This window comes from Erinaceus europaeus, chromosome 2 (assembly GCF_950295315.1).
Source record: "Erinaceus europaeus chromosome 2, mEriEur2.1, whole genome shotgun sequence".
Lineage (NCBI taxonomy): Eukaryota > Metazoa > Chordata > Mammalia > Eulipotyphla > Erinaceidae > Erinaceus > Erinaceus europaeus.
The window spans coordinates 68,891,686-68,909,536 of record NC_080163.1 but is presented as its reverse complement, the minus strand read 5'-3'; the positions used below and the strand labels follow the sequence as shown (position 1 = coordinate 68,909,536).

At 36.6% G+C, this 17,851-nt stretch overlaps 1 protein-coding gene across 6 annotated transcripts in view; it reads left to right on the top strand.

Moving 5' to 3' along the window:
- UNC5D (unc-5 netrin receptor D) overlaps positions 1-17,851 on the top strand; it is a 704,674-nt gene that overhangs the window by 655,703 nt on the left and 31,120 nt on the right. For all 6 annotated transcript variants that reach the window (XM_060182795.1, XM_060182801.1, XM_060182791.1 and 3 more), the window contains one exon: positions 10,688-10,837. In XM_060182795.1, coding sequence (XP_060038778.1) covers positions 10,688-10,837 — 150 coding nt within the window. The remainder of the gene's footprint in view (positions 1-10,687; positions 10,838-17,851) is intronic.

Genomic DNA, 17,851 nt, shown 5'->3' with positions numbered 1-17,851 from the left:
TCTGGTTTTGGTACTTTTAATCATGTAAGATTCATTTTAAATTAGCTACTCATGAAGAATGCAAGTTTCTTAATAACAGCAAGGGTAATGCCGAAGTGTGTAAGCTTTGCCCATGTATAAATAGTATAGCTCTCCTGACACACCTTATTCTAGCTCCCTGCTATTCCAGTCCTAGATCATTAAGTCCATTATGCAGAGCATTTCCGCAGCAACCAAATTTTCAGACACTGGGTTAGAAAAACTTATGTTTCTGTAGAAACCATAGCAATGACCTGTAGCCTAAACATAAGCCAGAAAAGATATCTCAGTGCCAACCTATGTTCCCAAACCTTTCTGAAACGATCTTTAAACTAGCATACATCATAATGAAGGGTATACTTACTGTTCCACTGCTCATAAAGATAGGCTTTGTTGGAGGGTGAAGGAGGGTAACATAATGTTTATGCAAAAGATTTTCATGCCTGAGGTTCCAGGTTCAATCCTCTGTATCATCAAAAACTGCCAGAGTTAATCAGTGCTCTGATAAAAAAAATCTGTATTATATATAATATATAATAGAGGTGTTGTTGAGGGGGGAGGTGTTATAGGCTAACTTTGCAGTAGAGAAATCTGAGAAACTTGACCTCACTAAGCAATCAAGGCTAACTGTAATAGTGATAAGGTAGGTGGCGTGTATGCACACCTGATATAATGTGATGAGAATTATATTTTACTTCTGTAGTCTTTCTCTCAAAAATGCATAAACCATGTCAGATAATATCAAATTTGAGTAGAGGGGCATCTGAAATATACCCAGTGAGTGTTGCTCAAACCCATCAAGGTCATTAAAAAAAAAAAAAAACTCTGAGAAATTCTCATAGCTATGAGGAAACTCAGAGATTATATAACCTAAATTATAATGTACTACCTTAGATGGGGTATTGTAATAGAAAAGAAAATTAGATTAAAAACTAAGGGAATTTGAAGTATGGAATTTGATTAATAATAATGAGTCAATACTAGTTCACCAGCTTTAGCTAATATACCGTAAAAGGCAACACTGGGTAGGGGGGGTCTATGGGAGTTTTGAATTATTTCGCATACTTTTTTAAATTCAGAACTGTTCTAAAATTGAAAGTTTAGAGTTAGGAGATGATTAGCTTGTAAAGCTTATACATTTCTCTGGGAAAGGAACTGGGTTTTGAGTCTGAGCTCCATATAGGAGCATTGGGGATGACCCTGGGAGAGCCTCATGGATGGTAGGACAGAATGGAGGTAACTTTCCTCCTCTCTCCTCAAAATAAAAAATAAGAGAGATTTGAGCCAGGAAGGCTAATGAACTCACATAGGAGGCCCTACATGCTTTCCTCTCACCACAAAAACAGTGAGAGCAGTGCTCCTGACAGTGGCAGTAGCAGCAGCAGCAGCAGCAGCAGCAATTTGAAGGGCACTTTTTCTGGGTGGAGGAGGGTAGCATAATGGCTATATAAAAAGACTCCAGTGACTGAGGCACCAACAATGCCAAGTTCAATCCCCCCACACCATCATAAGCCAGAGCTGAGCAGTGCTCTCATTAAAAACAAACAGACAAACAAAAAAGCAAACTTTTGTTAGGAACTTTTCAAGATGTCCCAATGTCAGGACCCATCCTCCTCAGATGGAACAAAGAGTATGTTGTCCATCCTCCCTTCAGAGGATGGAACATTATACTTGTCGATCCACGTTGGGGGCAAGATCCTTTGGGGGCCCACAAAGGGGTCTATTGTGTTGTTCCTGATAGAGTTGACCAGTGACAGTGGAGAGAGGGATTTATTCAAGGTCTAGACCCATCATGTCTATTTAGGAATCTCAAGACTCCCCGACTAGGGCCCCAGCTGATGGGGTGACCTGATAGTGACTAAAGAGTCATCGTTAAAGTACTTTCCCTGTCTTCCCTCTCCTTCTTGAGTTCTCTCTCTATATAACAAATAAATAATAGTAATCTCACTGCTAATGTATATTCCAGTGAGTTAAATACTTGTCTAAAACGTTTAATCTAAGCGACTCTCAAACTGTTCATTCTTTTTATTTTTTATCTTTTATTTATAAAAAGGAAACACTAACAAAACCATAAGATAAGAGGGGTACAATTCCACACAATTTCCACCACCAGAACTCGGTATCCCATCCCCTCCCCTCCCCTGATAGCTTTCCTATTCTTTGTCCCTCTGGGAGTATGGACCAAGGGACATTGTGGGGTGCAGAAGGTGGAAGGTCTGACTTCTGTAATTGCTTCCCTGCTGAACATGGGCATTGACAGGTCGATCTGATCCATACTCCTAGCCTGCCTCTCTCTTTCCCTAGTGGGGTGGGACTTTGGGAGAAGCAGGGCTCCAGGACACATTGGTGGGGTTGTCTGCCCAGGGAAGTCTGGTTGGCATCATGTTAGCATCTGGAACCTGGTGGCTGAAAAAAGAGTTAACATATAAAGCCAAACAAATTGTTGACTAATCATTTTGGTTACAACCATATTTTATAACAGCTATACCTTTCTCAGACTATGTGAATTGCTGTGAAATTCTTGAAAATAGGCCCATATACACAGCCTTTCAAACTGCTACCCATTTTTATAGGTAGCATAAACTTCTTTGCCAATTGTTAGGGGAAAGTGTTATTCTCCTTCAAACTGAGTCCAAATATCTTGATCTCATTATTTAGAGATGTTTATTAAAATATTTTTAAAATTAATTTTAATTAATTTGATAGAACAGAGATAAATTGAGAGGGGAACAGAGAGAGAGAGAGAGAGAGAGACACTGGAGCACTGCTTCACTACTATAGATGGGAAATGGTGGCTTGAACCCAGGTCTTTGTGGGCTCTACCAGAAGCACTACTACCCAAGCCCAAAACTCCACTCATTTATGAATGAGACAGAGGGAGAAAAGCAGAACATCAATGTGGCATTTGCAGTGCCGAGGTTTGAACTCAATACTTCAAGTTTTTAAGTACCATTGCATCATTTTCTGGGATGAACACTCTAATTTTGATTTAAAGAAATATTTTCTAATAGAAATAGCTTTGGCCCCATATGTCATAATCGGCTTATCTCCAGTGACTGTTTCCCTCTCCTATTATGTCACATCAAGCTGATTTTAAAGTTAGGTTTGGTTGTACTTGTTATTGACAGGATGTATGACAGCTGTTATGAACAGCAAAGACCATGCTTCCCCATGCGGTTCTCTAAGAGATTATCAGCCCTGGTTGAATGACTTTCTGTCCCACAGATAGACTAAAATACAACTGGTTATCATTTCTTGTCTGTATATGTTTCCCTATTCTTAGTCCCTAGGTTTTGCTTCTGAATAAATCTTGCTTTTCTGATTTTTACATTACTAAATGGGTGTGTTCAGGATCTTCTGCACAGGATACTTTAAACCATATTAATATACCAAATCATCTCTGTCATTTTTTTATGGTTTCTTACATGGTACTTAATTAGGATGGGAAATTATATAGTTACTAAGCCTTTTAAACTCCCATTTTAAGAAAGCCTTAGCAACAGTTCATTTCTAAACCTCAAAAAGGCTTCACACATTAATATTATCTCCCAACAACTTCTGCAGTGTGAGCTGAAAATACTATATACAGTGGTGACTCATTTTCTGTAACTCTGATAGAACCCTAACTCTGAATCAAAATTAATATGTAGGTTTTCACAAAACATTGCTGCAGGAATTTCCTATCCTGGGGCTTACCTTGGCTATCACCATACTGAAAAATGTTTGTCATGATTTGGAAATAAGTAGAAATATGGTTGTGACAGGCTCCATTCTTATTGTAGTCCATCTTTCATATGTCAAAGAAATGATAGCAAACATATACCTAACTAGAACTGTGTTTAGTCAAGAAACAAGCCTGTTTAATGGACATGGGTGCATCTTTTATTTTATTCAAATTTCACTGGGAAATTGTATTCCATGAAATACTTAAAAGCCAACTCTTTAGTGGAACTCCATAGCAAGGCAGTTTCCAGATCCATCTTGCCTGATAGTAGATAAGAGTAATGATATAATGGCATATATATTTTTTTTGAGAATTTTTGCAATTATACAAACAATCTCTTTTCACTTAAGTCCTCCACCCTGTCTGCAGGGTTACTGTGCTTCCTATCCTGTGCTCTGGGCATAATTTGTCAGAATAATAACAGCAGTTCCATCAGCCTAAAAGTAGGGAGAGGATAAGACAAGAAGAAGCAAATGTTTTCATGTCCTTTCTGCTTCTGTGTTTCCATAATAATCAGAACTACCATTTTATGTATGTGTGTTTGACATAGGGATTCAAACAGAACATTAAGGAGGGATATATTTCCAAAGCAATAACATCTTAAGTTTTATGTTTTATTTAGTATTCTATAACTCACACACTAATCAAACCTTGACATAAGAAAATAAAAGGAATTAAGGATTTGCCCTATCTTTGAAAGAAAAAAGAACAACTCATTTTTCTTTTTCTGTCGTGGTTCCCAGCACTCCTATTTAGTACCCCTTGGTACTCTTTACTTGCTTGGCATTAATGTGGATTTAGAATCTAATTTCAAAGGATTTCCTCCAGATGTAGTTCTTGTATTTATCAATAATGCAACCTTGGGAAATATTGCTCACAAATAACATTTAAAGGAAAATACCACGGTGACATAATTTCTGTATGCATATGTGTGTGTGTCACACGCATGTATATGACAGTACTTGAATACAAACAGTTTTGTTTCATAAATATGTAAATTCAGTCTGCCTGTTTTAGTATCCCTGAAGCACACCTGAATATTACTGCCTGTCTCATTAAATCAACAGAAAGAGCTCAGTGAGGCACAAAGCACAAGTTTCTCCTGGCCACAACTACTAAAACTGGATGAAGAGCAACTCCCAGTGTGAAATGATGAAGTATATGTAGGGAAATTGTGAGGATGTGGCTGAGCTTGGCAGGGCTTGACTTGAGGGGACATCCATCCTGTAAGTCTCTCTCTCTCTCTCTACTGAGAGATTGAGCGAGGAGGGACACAACCCCCCAATGTTTGCCTCATCTTATCAGACTCCCTGCCTCACAAAGCACCCTGCATTCCTGATACTATGGCCTGCTCCCTTATTATCTGCATAGTCATTGTTTTGCCTGAAAGATCCCCACCCATTCAATTCCTTTGATCTAGCTTCTTTCTACCCTCAAGACTCTCCCTGCCTGCAGGGTATTATTAATCCTACCAGTTAAAACCTTCGCAACAGTTGCTAAGGAAGTTCTTACCTTTCCCAGCCCCTTTTGCCTTTCTCTGCCCCTTTCCATACCATGCCAAGCCATTTCTATTTCCGACTTGCCACTTCTGGGTCTGACTCTTAAAAGCCTTGGCTCTCTGATCAATAAAGAATTGAATCGCCTCACCACCACCAGCTCTGTTCCTGGGTTAACTCTCTCACATCACTGAGTGAGTAGCAGCCCAGGCTGTCTCCGTTCACGTTCTCTCCAACCTAGAGAGTACGCGTTTGAGAAGAGGCACCCCACGCTAGCCTGGCAGTATAAAGTTAGAAAAATCACTTATCAGAGCCTTTAGGTACATTTTACATACATGAGACTGAACAGACCCTGTTTTCTAGTTTAGTTAATGTAGATATCAATTTAATAGTAGAAACATGACAGACAAGAAGGCCCTTGTCAAATAAGCAGAAAGGGAAACAAAATCAAACAAATAGCACATCTCATTTCTGGTGTGTGTGTGTGTGTGTGTGTGTGTGTTTGTGTGTGATAGAACTGACTCAGCAGAATCAGCACTGTAACTCATTTCCAAATCTGACTGGGCAGCAAAATCATCTGAGCAGTATTTTATAAGAAAGTGTCTCATCACAGTCTCCAAATATCCCCCCAATATTTTAGTAAGTTAAAGGCAAAACTGGGAATTCTGTGGTTTAAGGACAATGTATTCCATTTGTTAGTTAGGTCAGCAAAATAGTTAACCTGAATAGTATGCCTGCTTTGCCATATACATGACCCAGACTGAAGTCCTCACTGCAGAGGAAGAATATTTGGTGCTATGGTGTCTTCATGCTCTCTCTCTCTCTCTCTCTCTCTCTCTCCCTAAGATTTAGCTCAGAACAGTGAAGACCTGGTGACCAAAAAAAAAAAAAAAAGTTATGTTATAGTGAACCCAGTTGTATTTGTACAAATGTATGAATATGGTGCTAAAATCAGTCAAATCAATAATGAATATTGAAAAATTGTTTTATCATAGAATATTAATAATTAGCTTAAATGTTGTAAATGATTATGATACACAGTTAAACATAGATAAGTGGTTCAGATATTAAAATAAATTTTTAAAAAAGCAAAAAATAATTCATAAGTGTATTTAAATTTGAGACTCTGCAGCAGACCTTATTTTTAGGGTATCACTTTCCACTGCAGTAATTTCAAGTAGATTTTTCATCTTCAAACTTTTTAATATTATTCCTTTTACATCTCAGGGGTAACTTAGTGTCTATAACCATAGAAATAAGTACATAGTAACTTATCTTTGCAGATGCATCAATGAAAAATTATTTACAGGTCAGAGGTAATAGCAGTTTGACCTTAAAATGATGTTTCCCCTCCTCAAAAAAAATTCAAGTATAGGGGCTAGGCAGTGGTACACATTTTCATACCCAAAGATCCAAATTCAAGTCCCCACTCCCCACCTGCAGGGGGAAACTTCACCAGTGGTAATCAGGGCTGCACTTCTCTCTCTGTCTGTCTGTTTGTCTGTCTTTCTCTCTCTCATCATCCCCTCCTTAATTTCTGTATCAAAAATAAAGAAAAATAAAGCTTGTTGAAAGCCCTGGAATTTTTGTGAAGGTACAGAGTCCCAGCAATAACCCTAGTGGCAAGTAAATAAAATCAAGTATAAGAAAAGGAAGAGAAATCTAGGGGGCCAAGTGATGATGTACCTGGTTAACCACACATGTTATAATGCACAAGGATCTGGGTTCAGGCTCCCATCCCCACCTGCAGGGGGAAGCTTTGTGTGTGGTGAAGTAGTACTGCAGGCATTTCTCCATCTCTCTTCCTGTCTTCTTTTTCCCCTCTCTATTTCTAACTATTTGTCAAATAAATAAAGATAATAAAATAATTTAAAATAAAGAGAAATCTAGTAAAGAATATACTAGGCTATGATAAATTTTTCTTTTCCTGCCTTGACTATATCACAAATTACATAGCTTTAGGCAAGTAACTTCTTTGTGGGAGGTCATATTTTCATTTATAAATAAAAACATGCTGACATAACAAGTTTCTAGTGTAATTCTATATAGTTTCTAGATATTAAACTAGCTTAACTCTATACTAAGTAATATGTGACCTTGAACAAGTCTGTATCTCCTGATCTCAGTTTACTTTTCTATACATGGAGGCCAGTTCTAGTTAAAGGGTTAAAAAGATATGAAAACACTAATTCTACGAGTTATATGCACACCCATGTTTATAGTTGTATTATTCACAATAGCCAAAATAGAGAAACAACCTAAATGCCCTTTGACAGATGACTTGATAAAGAAGTTATGGGGCATACAGTCTGTGGAGTACTATTCAGCAATAAAAAATATGCTATTGTGTCCTTTGGGGTGGGATGGATGGCACTGGAGGAGATTATACTTATTGAAGCAAGCAAGGAGATAAAGGACAGCTACAGAATGGTTTCACTTATATGTGGAATATAGATAATTGAACATATGAACTTGAAAAAAAAGTCAACCCATATCTAAGATAGTGTGATAACTAAGTGGTTAGCTGTGAGGACACAGAACTCTGGTAGTGGGAATGGTATAGAATCATAACCCTATTAATCTCATAGTCTTATAAATCAATGGAAAAAAATAAAGTATTCCACTTTAGAGATACTAATCAAACCTGTTTTCAAGGTCAAAGGGCACTTAGTTTGTGTCTATATTTTGGCTATTTGTATCTGTTTAGCCTTCTACTAGAATTATAAAAGAAGTTATTGTATTTCATGCTAAATTATTTTTCTTGGCTATGAATAAATCCAAGTAAAGAACTGAGATTTCAAGAAAACAAGTAATTTGTTCCAAAGCACATGGAAACATGATTAGAATCCTGTGCTTCCATTCTTGGCTTCCATGATTGGCTTACAAAATTAGTCTACTCTTGAATATATGTAATGCCCAGAAAAATATTATTCACCTTAAGACTGAACAATGATACTATAAAATAAAATACAAAATGCTTAGCATGGCAACACCAACACCAACAACAAAAAAGTAAAAAAGAATTTATTCATTAGTGTCTGCTCCACATTGTAGTAATCACTAGCCATTTTCCACCCTGACCTCTAATCTCAGCAAACCTTTATATTTACTTCAAGGTTCTGCTCCATATTACTTCCTCTTTTAATTCCTGGGCCCACACCTTGGACTATCCTCCCATCTGGGTTAGACATCAACTGTGCTATTCTAACTTACCTGACATATATACATATTGCAATCCTTAGATGCCATCTTATAATCAGTTATGCGTATGATACTGTAGTATGTACAGGTTGTAATTGTGAACTCCTTGGTGACAGATTATTCTATTTCTTCAGACCACTAGACCCAGAGTCTAGCTAAAGTATCACTCTGGTAGGCACATATTTAACCTCAAAAGAGAGACCATCATCTCTAAAGGACTTAACAGTCACATTTGCCATAATTTCCTTTTCTCCTTACCCTATGTGTTTCCTTCCTTATTTGCAGCCCCTGTTTGCCATTGGATGCCATGTTATTATATCCAACTCTTAAATCTACATTATTATTCACCTAGCAACATAGTGTTAAGTAAAAGTAATTGCTAACCATTTGTAACTATTCAGCTTTAAATAAATTAAAATGAAAATTTCAGTTCCTTGCTCACACTCATTACTTACTAGCAACTATAGTTAGTAGATACCATAATAAGATGCAGAGACAGAGGATTTTGCCACCAAGAAGTTCAATATTGACCTAAGGGTCCCAAGGAACACTTCTCCCACTAATGAGACATACAATTATAACATTGAGATTGAATCATTTAGTGCTCAAAAAGGTCTCTAGCCATTATTATGTGAACAAGAGGGGTAAAAGCTAAGTAATTGCTTATTAGAAATGTGTTTGTGTTACTCTATGTATACATAGACAAGAGATCATAAGGTAACATCTGAGGTTTCTTGTACTCATAATTGATATTTAAGTTTTACAGTGTACTTCTATACATACTATTCTGTAAGATATACTATATTATTGGATCATGAGAAAATTTATGATGCATTTTTGCCTAGAAAAACATACTAAAATACATCATGACTTGTCTGACACCCATTATAAACATTTTTCTCTTCCTCAACTGTGTTTTAATTGGAGATCACTGGACATAATTAAAGAATTTCAGTTTTCTTATTTATCCTTGTTCTATGAGGAAACTTTTAAGTTAATTAATGGTGGTTTCTAGGGGAAAAATGGGTTTAGGGAGATCTCTTATCTCCACAAGCATTAAAAAATTCACTCCCACTATAATTTCACAATTTACAGTCGTTAACATATCCCATCATCTCTTCAATATGGTTTTAAACACCACAAATTTAGAATAAATTGGTTTACTTGATAGAATGTGTAAATTGTGTTTGTACTAGATATAAAGATATCTCAGTGAAAGAAAGAGGAGTATTTATCTCAGGGATTTTATTTTATATTACTCTGAGCTAAAATTTGCTTGATAAACAACTTATTTTTCTTGGGTTTAGAGCATATTAAATTTTATGAAAATTATTATAGTAAACATGATAAATGCACTCTGTAACAGTTTATGTGGAGCCAAAAAATAAATGTTGTATAATGCCTGTGTTAGTGAGGAATAAGAGGAACAGAGTGGAGGGAGGCTACTTTATTGTGAAATATGATAAATTTTCTGGTTAAGTACTAATGTATGATGAATTAAACCTATTACACATGCCTTTGGGACAAAACAGTAAGGAAATAAAGGACAACTACCAGATAATTTCACTCATTTGTGGAATATAGAGAAATGAAAAAAAGTAAACTTGAAAGAAAACCAAAATATATGTGATATAACCAATGTGTAAGACTTTGGGGGTTATCCTGAGGGGACACAGCTTTGGTGGTGGGAGTGGTGTAGAACTGTATCTCTTATACATATACAGGGTGGATCTAGGCGGTTGGAGGGTCATTTAATTTTAAAGAAAACATGTTTACTTTATTTATATATTTTTGGATAGAGGCAGAGAAACTGAGAGGGAAAGGGGATACGATAGATAGATGATAGATAATGGAAGATTGATAGATTGACCGACCAACCAACTAACTGACCTGAAGAACTACTTCACTGCTTGTGAACCTTCTCCCCTGCAGGTGGGGGCTGGGGCCTTGAACCTGGGACCTTGTACATCATAATGTATGAGCTGTTCAGGTACACCACCACAGGGCCCTAAGCATAGCACGTTTAAAAGTCTCTGAACAAATATTTCTTTCTTACCAAAACCTTATATTTCAGCAACTTCTTGTCTTTGGTTGTGAGCTTCACCAGGATATGGAGATGCCAAAGACGTATATGCCCATTAGGTTATTCATCTATTTCTAGGAAACACATGGTAGTGAATAAGCATAGCTGTGGAAATAAAATATGTAATAAACTATAACTCATTTATTTTCTATTTCTGTCCTGTAGGAAGTGGTTTCAGATGAAAGACATCAAGGTGGACAGTTATTGGAAGAACCAAAGTTGCTGCATTTCAAAGGGAATACCTTTAGCCTACAGATCTCTGTCCTTGATATCCCTCCATTCCTCTGGAGAATTAAACCATTCACTGCATGCCAGGTACTGGCCACATGAGTTTATTAAAAAAAAAAAAGCTTTGTTTTAACCACCAAGTATGTCACAAACCCTAGTTAAGTGACTTAGTTTTCTTCCTTCTTTAACAAGTATAGATTTAATCTCAAAACTGTCACAGAAGTGTAAAAGTTTGGATTGCACACAGGGGATAAAAAACACTGTCATAAATTCACAGGTTTCTAACAATTGGGGAACAAAAGGTGCTTGCATGTCAGGTCATGTTACATTTCTCCTCTGTCAGTTATTGCTCTAAATAGGTTGAAGATGGAAACTCAACAACTTAGAGCAAGATCCGTAATTGTTTGGTTTTTATTAAAATCAGTTCATTGTAAGACACTGTAATAACTAAGTTCAGCAATAAATTAACTACATCAGTGAGAAACAATTTTTAAATTTTTTATAAAAAGGAAACACTGACAAAAACCATAGGATAAGAGGGGTACAACTCCACATAATTACCACCACCAGAACTCCCTTATCCCTTCCCCTCCCCGATAGCTTTCCTATTCTTGATCCCTCTGGGAGTATGGAAGTGAGAAACATTTTAAGGGTAATGACTCTGAGTGACAGCTATAATTGGCAGGGTAGGAACATGAGTGTCTGTCTTAAGTTTATGAAATGCTTTCTTCCAAATTAATTGGGCAATATAGGAAGAAATTATAAAATATAAGGTTTATAATTTATAATTTATAGGTAAAAAAAATATCACAATACTGAAACTCACCCCAGTGCAGGGAGGAGACTAGGCTTGAATCTGGGTAGTATATAAGGCAAAGCTAGTTATTTTGATAGCCTGTGACAAAACTGAACACTGGATATATACACAGGAGTCAGTGCAAGGTTACAAGTTGAGAAGAGTTTTTCACACTTAAGAAATATGCAAATTTCATAAATATGATCAAAAGATGCCTTAAGCCATTTTATAATGTGTAAAAAAAATTCTGTAGTGCCAAACACTGGCACAGCTGGTAGAGCACACACATTACCATAAGCAAGGACCCAGGTTCAAATACCAGGTCCCTCCCTACCTGTAGGAGAGAATCTTTGTAAGTGGTGGATCAATGCTGCAGGTGTTTCTCTCCCTCTATATCTCTCCCCTATTTCTGTCTGTCCCTATAAGAAAGAAAAAGCAAAGGGCTTGTAAAGTAGTTCTGTTAGTGCACTGCACCTGTCTTTATTACTTTTTTTTTCTTTCTTCTTCCTTTCTTTCTTTCTTTCTTTCTTTCTTTCTTTCTTTCTTTCTTTCTTTTTTTTTTTTTTTTTGGTGATTTAATAATGATTTAAAAGATTGTAGGATAAGAGAATACAATTCCATATAGTTCCCACCACCAGTTCCATATCCTATCCCCCTCATGGGAAGGTTCCCTAGTCTTTATCCCTTTGTGAGTATAGACCAGAATTCCTTGTAGGGTGTGGAAGGTGAAAGGTCTGGCTTCTGTAATTGCTTCACCACTAGCATGGATGTTGGTAGGTCAATTGTGTCTCCAGCTTGTTTCCCTTCCACCTATCTTGAAAATTAAATTAAATTAATTAATTAATAATAACTAATAAATAAATAAGTTAACCTAGAACCCCAATGATAACAAAAATAAAAAAAATATTGCTATCATAAGCACTTAACTGGTCTACCATACTTTTTTAGTCACCTATGCTCCCAGGTAAAAGACATTTTCTTAGTTATGGAATATTTTCTTTTTTTTTAAAGACTTATTTTTTAATATTTATTTATTTATATTTATTCCCTTTTGTTGCCCTTGTTTTACTGTTGTAGTTATTATTGTTGTTGTTATTGATGTTGTCGTTGTTGGATAGGACAGAGAGAAATGGAGAGAGGAAGGGAAGACAGAGAAGGGGAGAGAAAGACAGACACCTGCAGACCTGCTTCACTGATTGTGAAGCGACTCCCCTGCAGTTGGGGAGCCGGGGGCTTGAACAGGGATCCCTGTACTGGTCCTTGTGCTTTGCGCCACGTGCGCTTAACCCTCTGAGCTACTGCCAGACTCCAGTTATGGGATATTTTCACATGAACTTATATTGATCTGAAGTTACATGAGACTGTCAGATTTTTTCTAACAACATAACCTACAGATCCCTCTAGGTTTTTTAACTTTTCTGTCCTGGCTTTGGAAAAAAAAGGGGGAAGGATGGGTAGATAGGATAATAGTTATGCGAAGAGACTCTCATGCCTGAGACTCCAAAGTCCCAAGTTTAATTCCCTGATCCCCTGCACCACCATAAATCAGAGCTGAGTGGTACTGTATTAATTTTTTTTTTAAAAGCAAAAACTTTACACATAGTTTAATAGCTTGTTATATGAGAGCAAGCCATCTGTGATGGTGGTTGTGGGGTGGAAGCCCGCCAGAACACAGAACCTTAGTTGATCCAGTGACTTGTATATACCATGTGTAGGTATGAAGCTATATCTGGAGAAACATTATTATATTGTAAAACTGTATCAAATCACTAATTTAAAAAAAAAGCAGGATACAAATCAAACCATGAAGTGTGAAGCATTGACTATTGTATGAAAATTTAAAAAAAAAGATCACCATCATTTTAAACTTTGAAAATCCCAAATTTTTAGTTTGGGCAAGATACTTTTTCTATTTATTTTTCAAGCTTCCACTGTAGGGAATTTCCATTGTAGTTACAGTTTTCATGTATTTAAATCAAGAATAACATAGTTCCTGACATTTTTTTCTGACACATTTAACACATTTTCTTATAGTGTGACCTTTCTATAAGTGACTGTATTGTTATGATATTCTAGACCTTGATATCTATTTTTCAGTAAGCAATACTTAGAGTTTGTAGTCCAAAATAAAATTCAGGCTGTTTAAAATAAGTGTTGTTCTGGGTACCCATATTTGGATCTGATGCAGCTAGTGATTGAGCTCTACTGACTCAGCTCAAAGTAACTATTAGATTTAATTCTTAGAGCTTTTTTTTTTTTAAATCAGATGAGTGAAATATGCAGAAACACTCAAACAATGATATTAGTACCATGGATTCCAATTAAGAGTTCCAGATAGAAAAGGTTTATGGAGCTAAGCCAACCTCAGAAGAGGTTATAGAACAAAATGAAATGTTATTGGCTTGATAGGAAGTCCAGCATGATTAGGTTGTATTAAGACTGCTGTGAACATGTACAAATATTTACCTTCAATAAATGAGCATTAGTTGAGTCTTGGAAAACTGAGGGAAAAAAATCAATTTTCTTTGCATCAGCAGACAATAGACATAGCAATGAGGTTTTTTTTTTTTTCTTCATTATTTCCCTTATCCACAGATGTTTTTCTGCTTTTTTCCTCTTTTCTTTTCACTACCTTCTGACCGATTTCCTTGTCCCTGTCATCACTGAAATTCTCCAGCTTGTGACTACATATTGTGTTTGTATTAATGGCCAGGCTGTTTGCTCTGAGCATCAGGTGAAAGAACTTTGGGGAGAGATTTTGATCCATTTTCTTAAGCCTTAGGTAGAACATCATGTGTATTAATAAACTTGGCGTGGATAACAGAAAATGACTTTTCATTAGAGCACACTGATTAAGAACCAACTAGTTAGAAATTATTGTGGGGACAGAAAATCTCATGATTATGTATTGAAAAAAAAACTTGCATATTCTTGTCTTTTACTTTCTCTCTCCCTTTTCCTAGCTTGCCAGAAATCTAGGAGCCAGCATATTCCATCATTATCTAAACCCTAATTCTTATTTCTTCTGGGAAGGTGGAATTTCTCATGAAGGCACAGCTTCAGGAGGTACCAAGTGGATAGAATACCTGCCCCTCAAAAACACCAGCCAACGGCATAAGATTTTTGTTGTTAAGCAGGCACTCATGGCAATACATGAAAGCTCTTGGAATCACATAGGTATCTTTTGAGATGTGTTTTTAAAACTGTGAGTTCAAGAGTAGGCCCAGAATCAAGTGGTGAGATTTTAAAATCTTGCTGGTTTAGGTTTCAAGTTTTGGAGCACTGTGCTACAGCTCTCATTACTTATAAGGGCTGAAATATTGAGTGAGAAGAAATGTGAGTTTTTAGGAGATCTGAGTATAGGAGCACCTATCAAATTTGCCTCAAAAGAAAAGTCTGTAATGCTAGTCCTCCTAAAACAACCACACACACCCTTTTTATTCACATGCTTGAAGAGTCACAGTTAGGGAGATGCCATTGTACTCTATGTAAATCTGGTGATCCTCCTCTGGGAAGTAAATATCTCTGATTTCAACATGTTATTGGCATCTGAGAGCTACTTAATCATGGATGTCTTTATTCCTTACCGACTGTGAGGCGGTGAAACTGTAATAAACAGTATACAATAAAGTATTAATTTATTTTTAAATTCAACCAAATACAAAGTCAGGCTGTCACCTCCCTAGGATAAAAGCAGCTGTCTTGTCAGTACACTATATATCTTGGAGAACTCAGTGTCTGACTCCTGCTAGGATATGATTTACATTCTCTCCATCTGCTAGAAACCTAATTATAATGGGACTCAAAATGAAAACATTTCTGGGATTCTTTAAACACCCATAACTTTGCTACACTTTGTCTTCCCATATTGCTTTCCACATAATTCCTCTCAGCTCCATGAGCATCTTGGTATATGTGTGTTTCAAATAAATGAAAGCAAAGATGACTGCCCGAAAACACACTAATCACAATGCTTCTAATTCTGTTATTTTACATTGTTTTGTTGATCACTGTTGGCAGCTGCTACTCAAGTCAACAATAAGAAAATATTTTTTTGACACTGTCTTAAGATCAGATTTTAAAAAAAGTTTTGATTGTGTGAAGTGGAATGGAAAGAGAAAGGAATTTGTATGTGTGCTGATTCTTATCTCATTCTGCAAGGAAAGATCATCTCTTCAGCGGGCATTGCTCTTTTGTTTTTCTTCCAACATTCTCAGTAAAATATAGAAAATCTAGCAAGTGATACCAGAGAAACACTTTGTAATAAATGACTAATGTCATTTTTTGTTTAAAAGGTAGACATTACCAAGGATTCAAATTTCAAAAAAAAAAAAAGTAGATTTATCATTTATCTAAGAACTGAACTATGAATTCAACTCTGGCCCTGAAATCTAAGTACTTATATTCTATTCTAAATGACAGAAAATTTCAGTTTTAAAAAAAGCAAAAGCTTTCTTAGTGTATTTAATTAGACAAGACTATCTTCGACAAAAATGCCAGTTAACAACAGATCCTTACATTAAGAGTTGTTTTCATTGAAAGAAATGGAACAGAGTAACCCTGTAAATATTACTAGCTTGAAAAAGAGCTCCTTCTCATTACAATAGTAATGGAAAGGGTAAAAATGGGGCAGCAAATGGCAGAAGTTCTTGAAGGTCATGGAAGGGCTATGATCACCAAAGCAATTATTAGAGGGCCATCTGATTCTCCAAGCAAAAGAATTACTAATGAAAGCAGAGTCCTGAGGTCTCCCCTGCTCATGATTAGCAGTAGAAGAGAGACCTTAACGCTATTCCCTGAAGTATACTAATCAGCTGCTCTCTGTTTTCCTCTCTCATGAAACCTCAGTCCCCTCATTAGCTTCACATAGTAGACTGAGTCAGGAAATTTGGTGAGTAGGTTTCTTTAGTTAACTATAATGAGGTAAAATAAGTACATCATTAATGGAGATAGGAAAGCTGGAGAAGAATGACAATGAACAAGAGATTGTGATAAAAGGTAGACCTGTCTAGAAAAGTTAAGGTTGAGTAAAATAATTTGCTGTGATTTGGGGTCTAATGCCAGTGATTGATGATAATGAGAGAAATACTAAACATGTAGCTATTGGGGTCTTCCACAGAGATAGGGCCATCAGGCCTGTATGAGCAGATGGAACACTGAAGAGCTCAGTATGTAGAGAGAGAAATATTGGAGACTGAGATATAAATTTCATCAATACCTTACAAAATGGAAGGAGGGTTAGGAGGCATGGAAAGATTTGAATTAGACAACAAAGATAAATGGCAAAAAAAAATGTCAATTTTATTCATTACGGCTTTTTACTGGCATAGAATTTGATGTAGATGAATATTTTTGAGTGCTTGAAGGAAAATTATTTCCTCTAAAGGTTAATGGGAGATGTACAGGGACTGGAAATGCCCTCTGCTGCAGTGTCTACCATCCAGGAGGGAAAGGAGGCCCTCATATAAATAGGTAGGTAGGAAGCAAGTGGGCAGGATATACCATTAAAGGCACTTGGGTTATTTTGCTAGTGGAATAGTTAAATTGGGTCCTGTTCTAAAGATTCTTTGTTGACAGTGAACTTAATGTTTGTCTCAGTGCTGCTTCTGGAAGATAATTCTAAGACAAAACCTTCAAATCTACTGGAGTTTCATTAGAGATTTGTCTTGTTGAAGAATACAGCAACCACTCAGGATATTTCAACCAAAGAGAAATTGATCTAGTAGTTTATGTGCTTTAGAAAACCTGGAAGAGGGAGTCGGGTAGTAGTGCAGTGGGTTAAGCACACGTGGTGCAAAGTGCAAGAACCAGCGGAAGGATCCTAGTTCGAGCCCCCGGCTCCCCACCTGCAGGGGAATCACTTAACAGGCGGTGAAGCAGGTCTACAGTTGTTTGTCTTTCTTTCCCCCTCTCTGTCTTCCCCTTCTCTCTCCATTTCTCTCTGTCCTATCCAACAACGAACAACATCAACAATGGTAATAATAATAACCACAACGAGGTTACAACAAAAGGGGGAAAAATGGCCTCCAGGAGCAGTGGGTTCATGGTGCAGGCACCGAGCCCAGAAATAATCCTGGAGGAAAAAAAAAATTAAATGTTTTTATATTTGTTGAAGATATGTATGGTATAAGTAGTGAGAGCTTGGTTTGGTTCTCTCATACAATCTAAAAGTACTATGCCAGTTTTTAGTATATAGCAACCCTAAAATTTATCTCTTCTTATTGGTCCTCCCATCAGAAAGTATCCAAAGGCAGGATCTGAGAAACTTTCTATAAAGAAACTTAGGAAACAAACAAGTATATACT